The sequence below is a fragment of the Plectropomus leopardus genome, chromosome 18 (assembly GCF_008729295.1).
Source record: "Plectropomus leopardus isolate mb chromosome 18, YSFRI_Pleo_2.0, whole genome shotgun sequence".
In the NCBI taxonomy this organism is placed as follows: Eukaryota; Metazoa; Chordata; class Actinopteri; order Perciformes; family Serranidae; genus Plectropomus; species Plectropomus leopardus.
The window spans coordinates 12,705,000-12,726,437 of record NC_056480.1 but is presented as its reverse complement, the minus strand read 5'-3'; the positions used below and the strand labels follow the sequence as shown (position 1 = coordinate 12,726,437).

Here is a 21,438-nt window from a genome sequence, read left to right as displayed (position 1 = left end):
ATTTTCTGCCCGAGAGAGTTCAATACATGCAGAGAGGAAAAGGAGGTCACACGAAATACTTGCAACTTTAGCTTGTTGAAGTTGTTTTGTTCTGAAATATTTGTGTTTCAATTTGCCTGTATGTTCTGATTGTATTTTCGTAAAGTGATTACTGAGGAATAAACATGCATGATCATTATAACCTTGCTAAAATTACAAAGTTTAAGGCGGCCTTAGACTTATGCACAGTACTGTAAAATGTGACTTTTTTGGTCAAGTTAAATAGTTGGAAGATGAACTTAAGATGCTGAAAAAAAGTTAATATCTTCTAAGGCAAAACACATATTAGCATAGAAGTATCCATTTGGTTTGCCTTGAAAAAAATCAACTTTATGTCATTTGACTGGAGTTTCTGATCACAACAGAAAAGAAAAAAATAGAAAGTTCAAAAATACAGAAAGATAAAAATACAAAATGAAACATATAATATAAAAATAAATTAATAATAATAATAATCAGTCCATATATGTAAGTTCATATGAAAAAAAAGTGGATACATAAGATATAATTTATGTGGCATACGGTTCGGTGTGATGTTAATACAAGAGGCATTCTGTTAATAATTCAAATTATTCATTACTACCAATTATTTAAAGAACATCAGAAAAAAATATTACAATTCTATTTTTTTTTTCATTTAACATTTTTAAGATTTTTGCCACATTAATTTAAGACATTTTAATACCAATGGAGGCCTTATTTTGGATTAATGCCTTTTAAGACTTTTTAAAGTTCTGCGGGAACCCTGCTATCAACTGTCAATGTGGCGCCAGATACTTTTGATACGTCAGGCTTACATGCACACTTTATGAAACATTCAAGCTGTGACTAACCCGCCGATAAATACATGCAGAATATAAAAGACATCAATACAAACTGCTCTTTTGTGAGAAACACACCTTTTTTGGCATTGTACACACACTGAAAAGGTCAGGAAGGACATTTGCAGATTCATCATGGTCCATATCTTTAAAGACTTCACATTACTTTGAAAATGTGATGTTTGTCTTCCTCAACTACCCAGGAAAATAAGAAAAAAAACCCTCTTTTTTTTAAATTTGGTAATTATTTTAGCAAAGTACTTTATACATACATCTAAGTTTAGTGATAAAAAAGACCAAGTATTCGTCCTTCTGAAGGATATTAAACATTATATGAAACCACTCATTGATTCGACTAACAAAAAGGTTATCAAACACTTGATATTTGTATGTCCACCAATGCTTAATGTGATATCCCCCTGGCTCTTTGCTGTTGTCTGGTTTATATACTGGATTCTTGTTAGACTCTGCTGGGTAAATAAAGGATAAAGACGAAAAAATATCAAGCAATGAGAAATGACTCCAAAGTTTTGTTGAAAGAGAAAAAAAAAAAACGAAAAAGGAAAAGGGAAAGCGAAGCGGGAGAAGGAAACAGGCACAACCACATTCTTTCAATCCGGTTTTATGACTTCAGACAGTCAGTGGGGTGGGTGTACAAGTGAGGGGAAAGCCACAGTTTGGTTCAAATAAACCACAAGAATTTTGCTAAAGGGAAAAAATCAGCAGAAATCCAGTTGATAGCGGATCTTCGGCCGGAGCTAAAAAGAGAGCTTACTGTAGAGAGCAGCTGATGTCCTCAAGGGGAAGGGTGTGTCCGAATATATGATTTCAATGATTTACATGGTTAGAGTCCCACCCCCACTGCCACCCCTCCTTCTCCTCCAGGTCCTGGAGTATCTGCCTGGGAAGGGTTGATGCCACACCCAGTTAAAGAAGTCACACTGAATTGTTTCGGTATGAAACCATCAACCTTTGATTTTCCCTCAGCGTTACTGCACTGCGCTGCTCATACATGCTCTGCATAAACAGGCACACAAACATGAACACATGTTAGCTGGAACACACATTAGCTGCTGTGATATCAAACAGCGCTCCTTACAAGTCACTTCAACAAATTAAGTTAACCTTTTGAAACCTGAGCAAATTGGTTTCTTTCAAAAACACAGGGGAAAAGACAATGAGAAACCGAACAAAAAAAATGTCCCACAAATAACAAGAAATTAGTAAAAAGGTGACGAGAAAATACCCATATTTTTTTTTTTTAATTGTCCAAAAAGCTATATGTATAATTGTTACAATTATATTTTAAAATTTTGTTTCCAAATAAAGTATGCATATTCTTCTTTAATTTTCAGCAGTCATTTTATTTTTGGTATTACTTTTCTTTTCTTTCATTTTTTTTTGCGGGGGTAATTTTCAGTTAATTTTCTTTTTTTCTTTTTTTTTTTTTGTTTATTTCTTGCTCATTTTCGGGCCATGTCTTGTTAAGTTGCTTATTGCCTTCTCCCAGTGTTTTTCTGTTCAGGTTGCAAAGGGTTAAGTCTCTGTCACCAAAATCCCTGGTATGAGTCAAACTCCAAAAACGCTGGATCTTACACTTCCCATAATGCATCTCTTTGTTAGACCCTCCCTGCCTGGTAAAAACCCGCATCTTTCCAGCTCTACTTTTCTTTGATTTATTCAAGCCGAGATAACCCTGATGACAACATCTCAGCTCCTACAGGACGCACAACTGTTTTTACGTGCTGAGCGGACCTAACCACGACCACAAAACACATCTTGATATGTAAAATCAGTAAAATACGATTTAAAAGGATTGTTTGGATCTTTTAAAGTGGGGTTGTATGAGGTCTATAGTCAGTCCTCAGTTTTGAAAAGCAGGGAGGAGTAATGACACAGAAGCTACACAATGTGCGTTGTGTAGCTTCTAAATGTATTTAAGGCATAGAACAAAAGTCCGACCTTAAAAAAATCTGAATCAGCGTAAGTGTACGCTTTTTTGAGGATATTTCGCCAGTTTATCTTGCTGTCAGACGGTGATTTCCGACGGGGGAGATGAAACAGTTACATCACTCTCCACAAAGCCAAACTATATATATATAGACTATGGATGAGTACCTCAAACAAACCCACTTCAAAAGATCTGAGCTACCCATTTAAGCATGTTATTGATACAGTATATCACACCTTTAGTTGTGTAAACAGTCGTCACAGGCCGAGCAGCTATAAAGAAAAAATTACAGTGGTTGGGTTCAGCTCAGTGGGTTAAAGAATCGAAGCGTCCAGGTGACTGAACGAGCAAGAGATGACTTTAAAAAGGCCTAGGGAACACGACAGGGCTGCTCATGAATCTATGTGAAGTATATTTAAGGTTTTTGTAAGATATCTGTGCTGTTTTCCCTTCAGAATGCTTTACTTTTGCTTTTAAAACATAAATCTATATAATTTCAGAAAATAGTGACAAGATGCCAAATATTTCCTCCCTGCAGGAGTGGGAGATACATACACATATGAATGTATGTTTAGCACTGAGATAGTATCCAAAATCAAACTATGAATGACCAATGCACCACCAAAGAAAAATCAGCGTTCAATTGTCTCCAATTTGGTCCAATTTTAGTCCTCCTGTTCGCCACAGATTTTGGAGACTTTTCACAAGGTTCTGATCCATGTTGCCAAACTCACAGTTCACTGCCCATTTCCAGTAAAAATGAACCTCAGCGTCCCCTACCACCACAGCCATGTCTCTTTATCACTGTCCTAAAAGATACTGAAGCATACCACTACAGTAGCCTGGCTGCCACACAGTTAGCTGTGGAGCATAAATGAAAACCAGAGGACAGAACAACAGCGAGACATGGCATCAAGTACGAGCCAAACAAGTGACATCATCACCACTCAAGATAATCTGCTCCAGGATGAGTCTCTTTTAGACAGCTGACGTGAAAAACTGCACGCACACAAACAAAGCAAATAGGAGCAGCCTCTTCACGAAAAAGACTTAGACATCAACAGGTTTTTGGATATGTGCAAATATCACAGCACCTTTTCAAGAAGGTGAAGGAAGGAACCGGAGAGAGGTCTACACGTCCGCCACCGGTGGAACTGTGAAAAATCCTATTATGACGCAAGAAGAGAATGAAAAGCGGCTCCAGCTTTTCTACTTAATATTTTTACATTAACGACAGGTTAAAAGACGTTATCGGAGTGTGAACGGCTGCATGTGAACGGGAGCGTCAGTGGAATATTCATTTCCGTGAGAATGTAAACAGCTTATTAGAAATATCACCTTGAAGGCAGAGACTGGACTATTTTGTTTATGTATATGTGCTCTGTGATCAGCAGTTTAGGAATGCTAGAGTTTCTTCATCAGCTTGCATTAGTCGCTGTGCCTGACTCCACCTTAACATGTTCTTGGCAGTGAGCTGTGGGGCCGTAAACACTGCTTTGAGTGTGTTGTAATCTAAACAGCCTGTGAAAACACGATGCGCCTACTGTCGCCCTGGAATCTTGAAAGGTGAACCTGCTCATCATGAAGCTGGTCTGCCTGGTCAGTGATGGTGTTGTTCCTCAAGTCGCTCCTCCAGTTGCAGCATAATGGTGATCAGGGTGTTGAGGGGCCGTCGGTTCACTGGAAGAATGAGGGGACAGAGGGACACATTTTAGGAGAGCAAAATTAAACAAGTGACCGATCCTTAAATCTGAGGTTATTCATATGTAATACAATGATTTTCACTTGAAGGGGAACTCCAATAATTTCAACCAGGACCCAAGTGCCCAAGTGACTTGTGGAACAACATTTTTTGAAACTGGTCCAGTACTGTGCAGCATAACTGAGAGAGGCTACAATGTAACCTCTGCGGGTAGTCCACTGAAAGTGCTTGTTTTTGCCACTTAAAGTCTCAAATTGGTATTATGAGTGTCTTACAATAGAAAAACAGAAATAACTCTACAGAGAAATGAAACTACTTACCTGTGCTTTTGCTTGTTTAAGTTTGTTATGTGTCCAAATCTCACTAAAGAACTTTTATTACACTGACTATTTCACATTGTCGAAATCAACTTCATATTCATCCATGGCATTAAAAATCATTTTGACATATGTAAAGCTCGCAAGAACTTGTTACCTGAAAAATAAAAAATATAATATTCCAAAAAAAAAAAATCTTTTACATGAAAGTAAGATAGATTTTCTGGAATCCAATACAACAGACTATTAACAGCACTCCTCTCTCTGCTTTTGCGGTTTTCTTCCTGCAAAAAGTCACCATTTCAGACTTCTTCTTTCACAAGACTTGAACACAAAATAGACCAGAAGAAGCAAAAGTCTCAGAATAGCGGTTTATTTCTGTTGGCTGCTGCTCTTTCAATACTGGACCAGTTTAAAAAACAAGTATGGGAAATAGGGTTCAGTTGAATATAATAGATTTCACCTTTCAAGTCATATTTAGAGCAGATAGAGCAGGTCAGTAGCAGAAACCTCCAACATAAACCCCTCTGGAAATCTGATGTAGCCACCAAAAAGTTAAAGCGAAGTAAAAAGCATTTGTTAAATTAGTGGTAAAAATAAATAAATACATAAAATTTTTTTAAAAATTGTTATTCTGAGATTTTACAAAACGCCAAAAAATTACAATAAAATCCTATTTCCCATATCTCTGCATTTTGAAAGACTGACTTAAGACATTATAATACCAGTTAAGGCTTTATTTTTAGATAAATGAATTCAATGTATTTTAAGGATCCTCTGGAACGCTGTACCTAACATCTTACCTCGAAATGGCCATCAGGATCTCCATTCATGGCGAAGGACAGGATCTTTGGGGAAACGGTGAAAGGTCTGGGCTCGACAGGATTTCTTTCTTTCTTTGATGAGGTACATTTGGGGAAGCAGCAGTGAAGTAGCATTGCAGGCATCCCACAGTCCAGCACTACTTCCATCCTCCTTAGCCATATTTTAGTTTAAGATGATGAAGTCGGTGAATTAGGCAAATAGCACAGAAGAAGAAGATGTATCAAGCCTGGATGCGCATACAATACTTGTTACATTTTCTGTTTGAGACCTAACAGTACCCATTTATCCGTTCATTTTTACCTTTCTGGGGTGAATACGCTCTGGATATCTCTTTCGAGCTTCTTTGAAGGTTTGTTTTGCCAGATTGATTCTTAAATGGTGCCATACATTCAAGAGGTCAACATCCGCTGAAACACACCTTTAGGGTTAACCAACGCACAACATATTCAACTATGCTGGCAGAAATGACAAATGGATCACTCAGGTATCAAAGCGACCCTGTTGTGTTCACTGAAAACATCCTGTCAGTTTATAAACTCAGTGCTCAGCTGAAGGTGAAATCCCTCCAAGTGTTCTTTCAGTTTCTCCCTCACATCTTCTCCCATTTCCACCGGTGTAGTGTTGATAACAGAGTGCTGGTCACTGCGTCCATCATCACTGGCTGTTTCAACTCTGGACAGACATCCGCCGCTCTCCATCAGGTTCCCCAAGTCTCCTTTAAGATCCAGTTCTGACACAAGTATTGTTTGTGCTTCATCGACAACTCGGTCCATCTTCAGAAAGCTTTGTAATCCATCTTCAGCAGGGACAGGCACCAGAATGACCTGTCCCTCAGCGCTGTCCTGTATCCAAAACAGCTGCTGCTGGTCCAGGTGATGCTCTGCACCCAAAGCGTCTGTGTCCCCTTCACACACGTCAGAGAGCAGCAGCTTCTGCTGAGAGCCTGGAAACTGCAAACTCTGCTCACGAATATCAGGCAGAGACACTGCAGCTGGGATCGCATGTTGAAGACTTTGAGTTTGGAGCAGGACTTGGGAGTTTGTTACATTTGAGTCACTGGTTTCTTCACTTTTCCCAGGTGGTCTTACCAGTCTGACAATCTGTGTGTCTTTGGCATTTTCTCCTGTGTCACAAGTCCTTGTTTCCTCCCGCAGTGTTTGCTGGACATCTTTGCCGGTCTTTGAAACTCTGCGAGCTACCTGAGCACCAACCTGCCCTCGTCCACAGTAAAAGCAGTATCCCTTCTCCTCCTCAGACCAGCTGTTTGTTTCTGGAAGAAAACGATCCCCCAACTCCATCTGATCCACACATCTGTCCTCAAACAACCCCGTATCCTCAGATTTACCATCAGTCTCACTCTCCTCCTGGTTGGAACCTCCTTTGCTTCGTCTCTTCTCCCCACCCGGTGTCCAGCTTGTCCTGTTTTTACACCCGTCTTGTGATAACAGCAGAGTGTGCTTCAGCCGTTTATCACGGAGCCTCAGCACAGTGCTCCTCAGGCGGTTCTCCCTCCGCCTGGCTGCATGCAGCTGTCGCAAGGCCTTCTCCAAGCAGTCAATAGCCTGGTCGTAACGTCTCCTCCACTGCAGGGGACAGAGCTGAGCGTAGCTGTGCTCCTTGGACAGGTAGAAGCCTGGAGGAGGGGGCAAACGCCTCATGTAACGTGACGGAGAGGGGGGACGAGACACCGGTGAGGGACATTCTTGCTGTGAGAGCTGCTCCACCCCTGATGCCTCTTGAGGAGATGCAGGTATGTTTTCATTAGTCTCATCAGCTGCTGCCACTGACCTCTGAACTGTGGGCTCTTCTGAGGTTTGGCCCCGCTCTGCCTCCTGCTGAGCGCTGTCCTGGTCACCTGAGCAGGAATTCTTCCTACAGAAAAAAACAGATAAAATGACAAAGGCCGTTTGTTCCATTATTGTTTCCTTCACATGGCAGAACGTACAGAAGGGTGACAGAGAAAAGGACAAGCCTTTGCACATTCAATTATTAGCACTGATGCTGTGAAGTACGGTGTATCTATAATTGCCTGTGGGCAATGTTTGTTACATGGTTTTATTGAAAATGTCTTTTCTGTTTTTTCTTGCGCCCACATTGTGACATAATTTCATTTTCAGTTTATTTTATTTACTCGCACCAAAAAAAAAAAAAACAGTAACAGAAAACAGGTCAAAAAGAATACAGAAAATCCAAATGGTATCACAGAAATACCTCACCAAAGGTAAAACAATGAATCACAAGTAATGCAATGAATTACAATACTTACCAAAAATGACAAAAAGATCAAGACAAATTGTGAGTGTGCGTGTTTGTGTCATTTTACAGGATCAGAATTTTTTTTTTTCTGTCTTAAAGCACACCAACGAGGCTCATGAGCTGCTGACCAAAGGTTGGCAGGTGATTCGTCACACGCTGCTAATGACCATTGACAAAACGTGACTCCGTATCGGTTCAGTGTACCTGACAGGAGCGTCCTCTTGTGTCTGCAGTGCTCCTTGTCTTTTACAGTTGGCTGCTGAAGACGAATCGAATACTGTAGGAAACGCATCTTCCTTTAGTCTTCTGATCCCACTGTGAGTGAAAAGGTCAAACACATTTTAGGCTGTTATCCAAACATCGTCTGCACTAGAATAGCACCAAGGGTTAATAACAGAAACTACTGATAATCTCTTGATGTCCGGATTGAGTGTACAGACCTGCATCCAGTCAGCTCAAAGCTCTCTGCAGTGAAGTGTTTGGAGCAGAAGTAGACAAAGTCCGTCTGAGGATCCCAGGAGCCCGCACGGTGGGAGTTGGTGATCCAGAGGCTCCTCCGAGTTTCTCCTTTTGGTAATCTGACCGTCACATTGTCAAATTATTATTGATCAAACAACATTTTGTCTCTTTAATGTCATCATTCTCTACTCTCAGTCATCTATAATATAAAATTCTGAATTATTCTCATAAATGTTCAATAAAAGGTGAAGGAAAAGTGTGTTTGTTGACAATAACCATAGATACTCTGTTACCCAAAGACTTGTGGCATTACAATTACCCTGATGAAAATATGGATATGGGAGATTAGGGCTGTGACGGTGTGGCATTTTTGTCACAACGATGACATACATATTACCGTGCTATGGCGGTAAACCACTGAGCTACCTCTTTCAAACACCATTTTCCATGTATTTTTTTAATGTGTGCATACATTAAATAAGAATATCCACCACAGCACGTAAATAACACACTGTAGCTCTGCAGTTGTTTAAAGTTGCATTCATTCATTTTTGGTTGAGCTAGGCAAAAAGTTTATCCCTGCTTCCAACGAGATCACTTTTCTATCAGCTGACAAATCAGTTATTACAATTATTACAAAGACACATCAATATTGGTAACCAGCCTTGAAAAGTAAAAACAAAAGAAATCAGAAAGTCTCTAAAAAACATACAGATATACGGCGCAGATGTTATACAAACTGTGCAAAATGCTCACTTATGAAAGGTGATACCAGCATTACGAGTCTCGCGGTTGTCTCGAGATTTGCAGCCGCCCGCTGAGCAGTGTCTTGGCATCTGAAAGGGATACAGTGAAGAGAGAAGTCAGTTATAGATTTTGACAAGTATTAATAATAATTAAAGCATGAAAAAAATTCAGTCCCTGTTGGGATAGTCAGACTGTGCAGGCTTGCAACATCTCATGGTAGACAAATTGTGCTTGTGCAGGTTAATGTTCGGTATCAGGTTTGGTTATTAATGCTTAGAAACCTGAGCAAACTGGCTTGATTTCTTTCAAAAACATGGGAAGAAGGCAATGTGCAAACAAAGAAAAAAAATGACCCAAAATTAGCAAGAAAATGAATAAGAAAATGACCTGAAAAGTAGTTTTAGAAAAAAAAAAGCAAACGAGATTTGAAGAAAGCGCTTTCAAAAATTAAAATAATTCTGTAACATCATTTTAAATGTGTAACTTTGATAATTAAAAAAATAAAGTAACTCCCACAAAGTTTTTTTCTTGTTTCTTAGACATTTTTCCATAGCTTTTCCAAAAACAATTTTCCAAATCCGCTAATTTCTTGCAGTATGTGGAACATCTCTGACTAAGCCATTTATTACCCTTTTTCCCCATGTTATTGAAAAAAATGCATCCATTTACTCAGGTTTTAAACTTTTAAATACTTGTAAAAGGCACCTGAAAGCAGCACAAGAAAAGTGCTCCAGGTCTCAAAAGGTTAATTTATTTATAAAAACAAAATGCCATGTTCACTAATGTAAATGTACTGACAAAAACAAACACAAATGCTTTTATTGCATCTTCATAGAAGTATTAAGGTAATCTAAAACTGTCACCTATTTTAAAGTAGATTTCATCATATTATATATATATATATATATATATATATATATATATATATATATATATATATGGTCATTGACTTTTTTAATTGTTTTTTAAGTTATCTGTACATATTGTGTTGGGGATTTTTTATTTATTAATTTATTTATTTATTATTATTACTTTTTTTTATTAAGTGATCTTATTGCATTGTGAATATGTTGTGTATGGTACTTCTATGTGTCTTTTATATCTTTTGTATGTATTGTCTTGTTCTTATCTGGACCATTGAGTCTGTAATAAAGTTTATTATTATTATTATTATTATTATTATTATTATTATTATTATTATATACATACACACATATATATTCTATTTTTTCCTGCATCATCACTTGATGGCACTGTTGGCTGGTTTGTTTATTCTTGATTTCAGTAATAAAGTTTTTCTCACTGAAGGGGAAAAAACACTTTTCACTGTCCTTAAATCTCTTGTGTTACACTGCAGTCAAGCTAAATGTCAAGGAGACAAAACAGCTGTAATATCGACGGATGTTAACTGTTTCCATGCTGCTGCTGTGCAGCTCACAGCCTCCTGGTTACGACTGTATTTTAAACTCTTCATTTACACTCATTCGCTTTGATACATTTGTATGAAACCGGTAATTATATTGTTACTGTCAGGAGCGGCTCGTCGTTATTTCTTGCTGCTAACGTTAACTTTGGACAACAGTGCCGCCCGGCGCTGCTAAAACGTTAACCCGCTAAGTTCCGGTACTCGGTCACTACCTGGGCTCAGTAACCCGCTGCAGTTCATGATGATTCAGAAAGATATTACCCTGCACTGCAGATTTCGACCTCACGAAAATGGCTGATCTTCTCTTCGTCCACCTTCTTCCTCCTTTTACTCGACCTCCTTTTTTTTGTGCATAAAACTTTATTAGTCTGTCTTCTTCTTTGGTTGAATTTGCGGACATCAAATCAGTGCCGCCACCTACTGTACCGGAGTGTGTGACACCGCGACTATAATGAATGAATTCCTCTCCAAATTCTACAATTCTACAATTTCATTTAGCAGACGCTTTTATCCAAAGCGACGTACAACACAAGCAAAAATTTAGACTTAAGGAAAAAACCCTTAGTAAGTGCAAAAAGTGCTTCAGGTGTGATTGGTCACAGGTATTGCCGTCTAGTGGCAGAAGAAGTGCCGCACAGCCCCCCCTGTTTTTTTTTTTTTTTTTTTTTTGGAAACCAAAGTAATAAGATAAGATAAGATAAGCTAAGATAAGTAAGATAAGCTAAGATAAGATAAGATAAGATAAGATAAGATAAGATAAGATAAGATAAGATAAGATAAGATAAGATAATCCTTTATTAGTCCCACAGTGGGGAAATTTCCAACATTACAGCAGCAAAGGGATAGCAAAGACTGTGCAAAATAAACTATATTAATAAATAAGTACAAAAACGTGCAGGATGAAGATGAAGGAAATAAGCACAGAGGACGACATAAACAAACAATATATACAGTATTTACAACGCTGAGAAACTCAACAGCTAAATAAAGAAAGAATGTTCACAGTAACCATAACCATAATAACCAGTAGCGATCTCAGCATCTGAGATTCAACAATCTCAGTATCACTACTTACGATGACAAATTCAGCCTACCAGTTTCACAAAGCAGTGGTGTAATGAAACAAAGTAATAATACTTTGTCACAGTACACTTTTCTTGAGTTTTTATATTTCCATCAACTTTCATTTTTACTTTATTACATTTCCTTAATCAAATGTGTAGGCCTTTATAATGGCTACTACTACTAATAATAATCAGAATAATAAAATGATATTAATATATTTTATTTGTAATGCACTTAACATTAGGAAAAACTCTCAAAGTGCTGCAAGATAAAAGCATCAGCATAAAAAAAACAGATAAAAACAACCCAAAATAAAAAAAGCCAAAAAATAAGAGCATAAAAACAAGTAGAACAAGCAGCAAGAAGTTATTAATAAAAAGTCATAAGTTCTGCTATAAAGGAATGGTTTAAGTCCTTTTATTCCACTATATTTCTTCTAAGCATTTTTAGTTAGGCAAAGTGGGGATGAAAGGGACAGACAGACGGACACGTGATGGATTTGGAGGTAAAGGGAAACAGGATTTTGGTTCTTTACATCCTTTAGGGGAAAAAAAATCTGTTTTTCTTCAAGTATTATAGGCTCAGTTTTTACAGAGGTGTACGCAGAAATAAACTTAATAATTCTCACAATTATGACTGCTTGATTTTTTTTTAAAAGGACAAACAATTCAATTGCAGAATAAAGATGTTTTCATGTGTTTCAAAAGCCAAGAGGTGGAGAAAGACATTTTTTTGTACAACTGCTTTTACTTTGGTGAGGTTCATGCTAAGCCCCTAATGTCCTAAAATACCTAGAAACATCCCAGAACCCTAGAAACATAAAATCTAAGAAATGTCCTCATCGTAGAAAAGTCCTAAAATTCTAGAAATGTCTTAAAATAGGAGAAATGTCCTAAAATCCTAGAAATGTCCTAAAATACTAAAAAAAAAAAGTTCTGTAATACTTGAAATTATTTAAAATACGAGAAATATCCTAAAAATCTAGAAAAATCCCCAAATCCAAGAAGCATCTTCCTTGAAACGTCGTAAAATCTGAGACATGTCCCAACACTTAAGAAATGTCCTAAATCCCTACAAACATCCTTAAATTCTAGTTTTAGGCTGCAGCGACTGGCCCCTGGCCTACACTGTCAATTTGCAAAAGTGGGCCCCAAGCAAAGCACATTGAGTATCTCTGCTTTAAACTGTCCTTAATGTGTAGCCCACTTTCCTAAACTCTTGTGCATGCTTTAATGACCTTTTCTGGGAATGAATTCATTTGAAATAAAATTAGGCTAATTACATTTCAAAAAAGTAAACCGTTCTGAGCAGTCAGCAGTGCGCGCCCCGCCCCCTCCCCGTGTATCTGGAGGCGGACTCTGACTCCCAGCAGCCATCAGTCTGCTGCTCAGCTGCAGGACCAGCGGGCAGTGACGGACAGAGGACCACAGTGTGATGCGATGAGGACCATGTTCAGCGCGGAGCTCCGGGGCCGTGATGTAGGCTGTGTGTTCGGGGTGGGCGCTGACAGGCTGCTGCACCGGTCGCTCTTCTGCGGCCCTCAGCAGCCGGCAGCCGGCTCGGCTCTCCGGCATCCCGCTGCTCTCTGCCCGATGCGGGACAGAGCGGTCCCGGGAAGCTCCAGCAACACAAGGTCCGATGGTTTTTGCTGCTGCAACTGCGTTGGACCCCAGATACAGGGCATGGATATATGTAAGTCAATCTCTTAAGGTTTTCATATCAGTTTAAACAGTGTAGCATAATGGCTGTAAATGCTGCTTCTGACATGAGCTTCTGTTTTAATTATGATAGTGCAGCCAGCAGGAGTTTGGAAAAGATGAGGTGATGTCTGCCGGCTTATTTGTCAGTATTTAGGATTATGTGAATTTGCAAGATGATATGATGCAAGGGTTAAATTTAATGTTGCATGGGGTTCAGAGCTGCTTAGAAACAACCAGATGGCTGAGAGACTTGCTCCTGGTTGGTGTGTCTGTCTGTGTGGACAGGCCGGCTGATGAGACATCCACCCTCCCCCACATCATCTACTTTCCGCCGGCAGACTGCTGTCTGACAGCACAGTCCCTGCAGCACAAAGACACTCATGGGGACCAGTGAGACATCACTGCTGACAAGTAGTCAAATGCACGGTCATATTTAAAGCTACAGCAGATTGGTGTTGTATTTTTGCTAATTTGTTGGTAACCTATATAATATTTACTGTGCAAAGCATATGACGTTAATGGTGGGGGGCATTTTAATATATATGCAAATGAAACCTGGAGGGCCAGGGGTCAGTCTGGATATTATGATGCATGTGAAGGGGGGTGGGTGGGACATCAAGGTTACCAACATCAAGTTGTAATTTAATGACTGGAGACATAAAATGAACAAAACGGGGGAAGAAGGCAATGAGCGAAAAAAGAAGAAATTACCCAAAAACTTGCAAAAAAAATAATGTAGGAAAATTACCTGGAAAAGGTGCTTTAAACATGGCAATTTGTAACATATTTTTGAGTATGTAAATATGATAGTTATAAAATATTTGCTTATTTTCCTTTTTCCCTAGACATTTACCATTAGTTTTTTTTTCCCTAAATCAGCTAATTTCTTGCAATTTGTGAAACATTTCTTACTAAGCTGCTCATTGGTTTTTGAAAGCAATTGCACCAATATGCTTAGAGTTCAAAGGTTTCAGTGCTTGTGAAAGGCGTCTGAACGCAATACAAGTAGAGTAATGTCGCTCCAGGTTTTTAAGGGTTAATAACTGGAGGTATAAAGTGAATAAGGTGGTGGAAACAGCAGTTTGACAAAACAATCTTAAATCAAAGTCAGAGAGCTTTTTCATCACATATACAGTATGTTTGGTTATTGCATGGCCACAATCAGGTCACATGATAACAACTCATCTTAATTAACCCTTTGAAACCTGGACAGACATCAGTTTTCTTATGCTGTGTTCCTCTGTCTAGTATTTAAACCTTTGAAATGTGAGCAAACTGGTTTGATTTCTTTCAAAAACATTAGAAAAATGGGAAACAGCAACTCGGCATGAAATGTCTCGCAAATAAAAAAAAACAAACAACAGAATGACCTGAAATTGAGCTTAAAAACAAAGAGTGAGAGAATCATTAGAGAGTCATCAAAAACTAGGGAAAATATAAAGAAAACTAAGTTTATAATTATTATAGTTTATATATTTAAAATTATGGTACAAAAATATATATTTAATATCATTTTTTTTACATTGTTTTTATTTGGTGCTGTACCGTGCTGAACATGGGTTCTCATTTTTATTTTATTTAATTTATGTATTTTCTGCTAATTTCAGGTAAATTATCTTGTAACTTTTTACTAATTTCCTGTACATATTTAGGCGATTTTTTTCTGTCCATATTAGTGAAAGAATTCAAGCAAGTTTCCTCCATTTAAAAGGGTTAAGATTTTCATTCACAGTGCTATATTCATCTCGTGCCTTCATGTTAGACTGCTTTTTTAGTACACACAACGATTTAGTGAAGTGATGCTCAACTTACGGCCTGCGGGCCAAATCTGGCCCGTGATAGAGTGCCAGGTGGCACCGCAGTCATTTTCTAATTTATAATGAAAATAAACTGACACTGGGATTAAGTGTAAATTAAGTGCCAGATTGCGCTAAAAAAGCTTCAAAATACAGCTTGTTTATCAAAAAAAAGTGCCAGAGAAGGACCCCCCCCCCCGACAGAGGTATGGGCCCAGAATTTCCTAAAGACCTATAATCACCCCTGTGTACACCTGAGCTGTGGAGCTGCTGTGAAAAGCCACTCGCCTCCCGTCATTTTGCAAAAGTGGCCTCTGGGCAAAGCAGGTCGAGTATCCCTGTAATAGTGTCGTATTGTTTCAGTCTGGATCGTGGATCTGTTAGGAAAACTGGATACTGTGGTCTGATATGACACTGCATTTGTTCCAAACTGCCATACGCTGAAAAAGGTTTTTCATTGAAACAGCACAGGTCCAGTGCTTCTCTGTGCCTACAAAATGACCAAATACTGCCTAATTGCATTCTGGATCTACCTGCAGGTCTGTAAAGCCATGATACTGCTGCAAATTGTTGCTAAGAATGAACAGATTTCATGGAGTAGCTCGTCTGGGCAGGTGTTCATTTCAGTAACTGAAAGGGTGGAGTGCAGATTGTTTTGTGACATCCATGGCTCATTTTTTTTTTTTTTTTATAAGGCCTCGCGTCATACCTGAAGCAAACAAAGAATCATAAAAGATTTTGGGTTTTGAGAGATTGACTAAAAATGTGCCTGGCTCGATCCTGATCAACTGAATACTCACATTCACCCTCTTCTTTGTCTCGATGTATGATCATAGAAGAGGAGCACAGGCAGCGTGAGTTATAGGGGGCATTAGTGAAGGGGGTGTAGAGAAGGGCTGATGAGACGACACACACACAAACACACACCCAGGTTTATTAGCAATGCACCAGACTCCTCATTACAGCCAGCTGCTGTCTCCGCTCGCTCCTCCCCAGGGTCAAGGGTGAAAGGTGAAGGCCTGTCAGTCACTGTGTCTGGGCCTTTGTCCTCTTTGTTCTCACAGTGGCTGTGGAGCATGTGCACGCGCTCGCCAGTTTTCCATGTTTATCGCCTTTGCTCCATTCTGAAATAAAAACAGTTGTATACAGGGACTACGTTTGCAACGGTATTTTTAACATACGATAACGTTTCAGAAAATACTGTGGTTTCACGGTATTATTATTGTCAGAAATACCATTAATGAATGGAAACAGAAGGGTTAGATATGGTCAAACAAACATTTTATTACTATAATTTAGACTTGAAAGCATTTTTTTTTTTAATGTAACTATGTGTAAAATGTCTCTCTTTTGAAAATAACTAAAATAAAGGTGATATTCTCCATTGAGTTGCATTTTTTTTCCAAAATCATAGATAAGCAAATGGTACATGGTATGATAATTGTCAGCTTTCATATCACGGTATACCTTAAAACTGGTATATCGCTGCAACCCTAATTAGGAAAAACTCAGTGTAGACGCTGGACTGGTCCGGGTTCAGACTGTAGATGCTAGGACTGAACGCAGATAATGTTTTACTGGACTCAACTCAACTCAATAAGAAGTGACCCAATAATTAGGAACAAATCTGTAAAAACTTAAAAGAAAATTAAAGCTGCAAGCAGTGATGAACAGGCCCTTGCACCTCCGCGCACGTTGGGGCTACTTGCTGGACGCCGACTGATGCGGCCGTAACTCTCTGGGAAGGGCAACACTGCACGCAGCAGTGAATTAGTGTTTCCTTCCTGTAGTACTGAGGCTGGAGCTGCGCTAAGTAACTTCAGCAGGTGTGTTTGTGTATGTGTGTGTGTTGTGATCTGCCACTTACAGCGCTGTTGCAGGCTTAATCACAGCAAAAAGCATGGGAAAAAATGACAGGGTCCTCAATAGGGTCCTCGCACTGTTCGGTGCTCGGGCCCTAACTAAAACAACGGCCTCAACAGTCTAGCTACTATTTACCGTCCGGTCCATCTCTGACCCAATCAGCTATCGCTCTGATGGTATTTCAGCTAAACCCAAAACATATCTGCACTGTAATGCAGATGAAATGAAACAAAGGTAGTAAAAGTCTACAGACTCTCCCGTAGAGGGTTACCTGTGCCATTTACTTCTTTTTATTCAAGGCTGGGTCACAGGGACAACAGGCGGAGCAGAGCACTCCAGACATCCCTCTCCCCAGCAACACCCGAGTTTTTGCTTTGGCGACTGCCTCCGCTGCAGCCCTTCAGTCCAACCGGTGCAGTCTAGGAAAACACCTCTCTGCTGGGTTTCCACCAGCAGGTGCGTAGGTTGCTGTCAGACGCCTGACAGCTTCCTGCACCCCATTGTGTCTTCATATATGTATATATATATATATATATATATATATATATATATAATATATATATATATAAACATTCCTGATTGGGTTCTTGTCACCTTTTACCAATTGCTGGTTGCCTTTTCCATGTTTTTGAAGATAATTTTTAAAAATATTTTTAATAGGTTTAAATACTTGTGAAAGAAGTCTGAAGCATAGAAAAACTGATGTCAATCCAGGTTTTAAAGGGTTAAAGGTATAGAGCACCTATACCTAACCCTAACTGGGAGTAATGCAGGAAGATTTAGAATGACTTTATTAAAAGTACTGAAAGAATTATAAAAAGGTCGGTAAGGTGAGGCTTCGTAGAGCTTCTGCTGCAGCTCCATCTCTCCAGTGTAACCACGTGACGGAGCCACTTAAAGTTCATCCATGAGGTTCCTCAGTAATATGTGAAACTGTCTTTTCTCTAACTTCTCTCTCTGTTTTCTTTCTCTTCGTCTGTGTGTGTGTGTGTGTGTGTGTGTGTGTGTGTGTGTGTTTGCAGCTGAACTGGAGTTTGTTCAGATATTACTAATCCTGCTCGTGATGACCTTCATGATAGTTGTGATCATCTGCCTACTCAACCACTTTTGGCTGCCAGCCCTGGCCTTCCTCAGCAGGCTCAGCCACACCCAGAGAGACCGGGCTACGCAGATAGTAGGTGTCACTACACTCAGAGAGGCTCATAGGTTAATCATTCCTCTGATCAGTAGATCCATTCACAAGAAAAGAGGCAAAAATCAGAATTGCCCTACATGGTTGGACTTTTTTGGGCCTTATGTTAACAGTTGAAGTATTTAGACTTAAGTTTTGTCTAAATATGTGACAAATATTCATATTCATATCATTTCATGTACCTTACTCTTTACATATCTCATGAATTGATGTCATGTCTTTTTTTAAATGAAAAAGTTATGTGAATAGTTGTGTCATCCAGTGGTTTTAATGTTTTTAATGATAAATAAAGATGCATAACGACAGGGTTAAATCTTTTGTTACTGTAATTTGAAATTGTGGAAAAATATCTCTGATCCCAATTCATGATTTTAACCTCCCCGCAGATTAACAAAGGGCTATTAAACAAAGAAAAAAAGAAAAAAAACATGAATATAAATTACAAAATACAATAAGGAGTAAACATACGCTAATACATGAATATATTTAATGTGTATGTGAACACATACACATTAAAAAACAATTAAAATTAAAAAAAAGAATATAAAGTGCAAATACAAAAAGTAAAAGAGTAAAGAAGAGAAAAAAATCTTTTGATTATCAGCTGGCATAGACACTGATACCTATCGTAATCTGTACTGATATATCTGTAATCAGATACAACTGGCCAACAATATCGAGCTCTGAAATCCAGGTGACCTCGGGTAGCTCGGTTTGCGCTTCAGTTCATTAAAGTTACAAACAGACAAAAACAGAACCTAAATATTTCTGGGACAGGGGTGAGTGTTCATTGTCGATGTCTCTCAGTCCCTGGTGATTGCCCCTAGACCTGTCCTCTTGAGAATGCAACCCATCAAGAAAAGACAAATAACAACCTGCACTTCATTAAAGTCTTTTAATCATTTTATAATTGAGTCATCTGTAATGGCCATTCGTTTAATTTTCTCTCTGTCTGTTTCAGGATGGCAGCGTGTGGTCAGACAGTGTGCTGACTCAGCAGAGAAATAGTGAGGTGAGTAATGAGCATCATTGAGCATCACGTAAACCATTAATTTCACGAAGCATTGAGTGAGGTAGAAGGTGAGTATTCCTGTAAGTCTAGCCTGCCATTATATTATGTTACATTATATTATATTGTATTGTATTGTATTGTATTATATTATATTGTATTGTATTGTATTGTATTGTAATGTATTGTATTGTGTTGTATTATATTATATTATATTATATTATTTTATTTATTTCATTCAGACGTCACCTGTCCTTCAAATACTGTTCAACCTGTATCACTGTAAGCACATAGCTTTTTTTTTAACATGACAATGATACATTTCAATTTAAGCATTCTTGCTTACTGTCAGTTCCATTAAAACACATATCACATTAACTGTACAAGAAACAGTTTGATATTCTTCATTCGTTCTCAAACATTTCAAACATCCTGTTTCTGCCAATAGAGGCTTTAAAATAAAGTCCCTGTGAGATCAAAAAAGGAAATGGAATTTTTAAAATAAAGGCCTACCCGAGTTGACTTGTACCATATCTTTACCTTAATTTACAGAAATACTTTTACTTTTAATAGTCATTTACAGGCTGCTTTACCGATATTAGACCGATAGTTCCAGGACCTAAGAATCACTTGTTGTCAGTAACCTTATTGTCTGTGTCTGGAGATTGAAATAGGCTCCATTGCGTTGTGTGTTTGTCCATGTTCAGGTGATGTGCGGCCATCCAAACAGCAACCTGCCACCCTTCATGCAGCGGCAGCGACTGTGTCGCTTCCAGCCCACCTACCCCTACCTGCCACAGGAGATCATCAACCTTCCTCCGATCATCTGCCTGTCAGATGGGGAAGAGCTGCTGCCCTACAAGGGCCCCTGCAGCTTACAGCTCCGCCACCCAGATCAGCAGCTGGAGCTGATCCGAGCCGCCGTGCGCGCTCCCCCGAACCGGACTGTCTTTGATGGTGACCTCATTGACGTTTATGTACACAGTAAGAGTGTGCAGGCCCCCAGCAGTAACTCTGGGACCAATGACGCCAATGCCAGGATGGAGGGGCCCCCACCTTCCTACAGTGAGGTGATGAGGGACTACTCAGGCTCCACAGCCTGTTACAGCCAGAGCAGCAATAATGCCCGTCCACTCACAGACAACAGACAGGACAGCTCACAGACACTAGTCTCTGACAGCAGTGGCCCTGAAAGCACAACAAAGGCCTCTACCGACTCAGGGCCCTGACACACCAGGCCTGCTGTTGGCCGTCGGTCAATGTTGGGCCATCGGTGAGCGTCTGTCGCCCTAGTTTTTGCATCCTTTTCCACATAGTTGGCTGTTGTCGACGGTTTTAGGCCGATTAAGGTATAGAGTGCACAGGGATTATGTTTTTCTTTAGGCCAGCTAACGAAGCTAACATCGCCCTGGTTCCCTCGTCAAAAAGCCTATGGGATTTTTCCCTTGGATTTTGGATCATTGCAGAAAATAAGCTCTGTGGTAAACAAACATTTTTGATATTTACATGTTTTGTTCAGCAAGATCATCTCCACAAATGAGCACCACTCTGGATTTTTCACAGCCTAAATGTAATCCGCAGAAGTAAACAGCTATTATTAGGATCTAAACAAACTACTCTAAGGTCACGTCACTGCCACGAGGCTGTAAAACCGTGTTTGGCACGGCTTGGTGTGACGATGTTCTGTGGTCTCATTTAGCCACTTGTCAGCAACCATCTTTTTTTGGACACATAAAAGCTTCAAAGTTCCCGAGTTGAGTATTTACTGACATATTTTATGCTGTAGAACAAAACACGAAAGACTCCTCAGCTTGTTAACCACAGACCTTATTTCTAACCAAAAACCCATTGACTTTGAGACGAGGAAATTCATTTCTGGGTTTTATGTCTCATGACTAGTGTTCTCTGTTGGCTGGAGTCTTTTCTGTGTATTCAAAGGCAACTTTTTGGGCAAGACGCAGGCCATGTGAGGCAACGCAACAGCCAGCCTTCATCGCCACTAGTTCCTTATGTTGATTTGGTGTGTGGAAAGAAAGAGGGGAGCTGGAACTCAATAATCCCTGTTCTCCACATTTCCTCAGTCACCTACTCCCACACAAAACATGAACTAATCGCAGGAACTCTTTTTATGTAATGTTAAAGCTGCGAGATTTTTTTATTAGGTACTACAAATCTCTGCTTGTGGTTGACTATTTTTTTTATCCGTTTCATTTCTACATGCTGATATTGTGGATGTCTGATTTTGTTGCAAAGGGGGCTGAGCCCAGTTA

The 21,438-nt window shown here is 39.3% G+C and overlaps 2 protein-coding genes across 2 annotated transcripts; one reads left to right on the top strand and one right to left on the bottom strand.

The window, feature by feature from the left end:
- Positions 1–1,288: 1,288 nt before the first annotated feature.
- On the bottom strand, positions 1,289–10,865 carry thap7 (THAP domain containing 7). Its single transcript, XM_042506161.1, has 7 exons — positions 10,805–10,865; positions 9,127–9,206; positions 8,352–8,489; positions 8,116–8,226; positions 5,634–7,527; positions 4,356–4,491; positions 1,289–1,877 (listed from the first exon to the last, which is right to left on the bottom strand). The coding sequence occupies exons 2-5, from the start codon at positions 9,204–9,206 to the stop codon at positions 6,180–6,182; spliced, it is 1,677 nt and encodes a 558-aa protein (XP_042362095.1). The 5' UTR covers positions 10,805–10,865; the 3' UTR covers positions 1,289–1,877; positions 4,356–4,491; positions 5,634–6,179.
- Positions 10,866–13,056: 2,191 nt separating this feature from the next.
- On the top strand, positions 13,057–20,397 carry LOC121958161 (protein TMEPAI-like). The gene is made up of 4 exons (XM_042507032.1): positions 13,057–13,300; positions 17,990–18,141; positions 19,121–19,171; positions 19,876–20,397. Exons 1-4 carry the CDS (start codon positions 13,057–13,059, stop codon positions 20,395–20,397), a joined length of 969 nt encoding a protein of 322 aa, XP_042362966.1.
- Positions 20,398–21,438: the final 1,041 nt, after the last annotated feature.

What these genes read in the sequence shown, in the direction of transcription:
- thap7 (XM_042506161.1), bottom strand. Translation starts at nt 9,206, where the DNA reads ATGCCAAGACACTGCTCAGCGGGCGGCTGCAAATCTCGAGACAACCGC. An exon ending in TTTGAGCTGACTGGATGCAG is followed by an intron (nt 8,227 to 8,351) that starts GTCTGTACACTC and finishes TTTCACTCACAG; the next exon opens with TGGGATCAGAAGACTAAAGG. An exon ending in CAAGAGGACGCTCCTGTCAG is followed by an intron (nt 7,528 to 8,115) that starts GTACACTGAACC and finishes TTTTTTCTGTAG; the next exon opens with GAAGAATTCCTGCTCAGGTG.
- LOC121958161 (XM_042507032.1), top strand. Translation starts at nt 13,057, where the DNA reads ATGTTCAGCGCGGAGCTCCGGGGCCGTGATGTAGGCTGTGTGTTCGGG. An exon ending in GATACAGGGCATGGATATAT is followed by an intron (nt 13,301 to 17,989) that starts GTAAGTCAATCT and finishes GTGTGTTTGCAG; the next exon opens with CTGAACTGGAGTTTGTTCAG. An exon ending in CTCAGCAGAGAAATAGTGAG is followed by an intron (nt 19,172 to 19,875) that starts GTGAGTAATGAG and finishes GTCCATGTTCAG; the next exon opens with GTGATGTGCGGCCATCCAAA.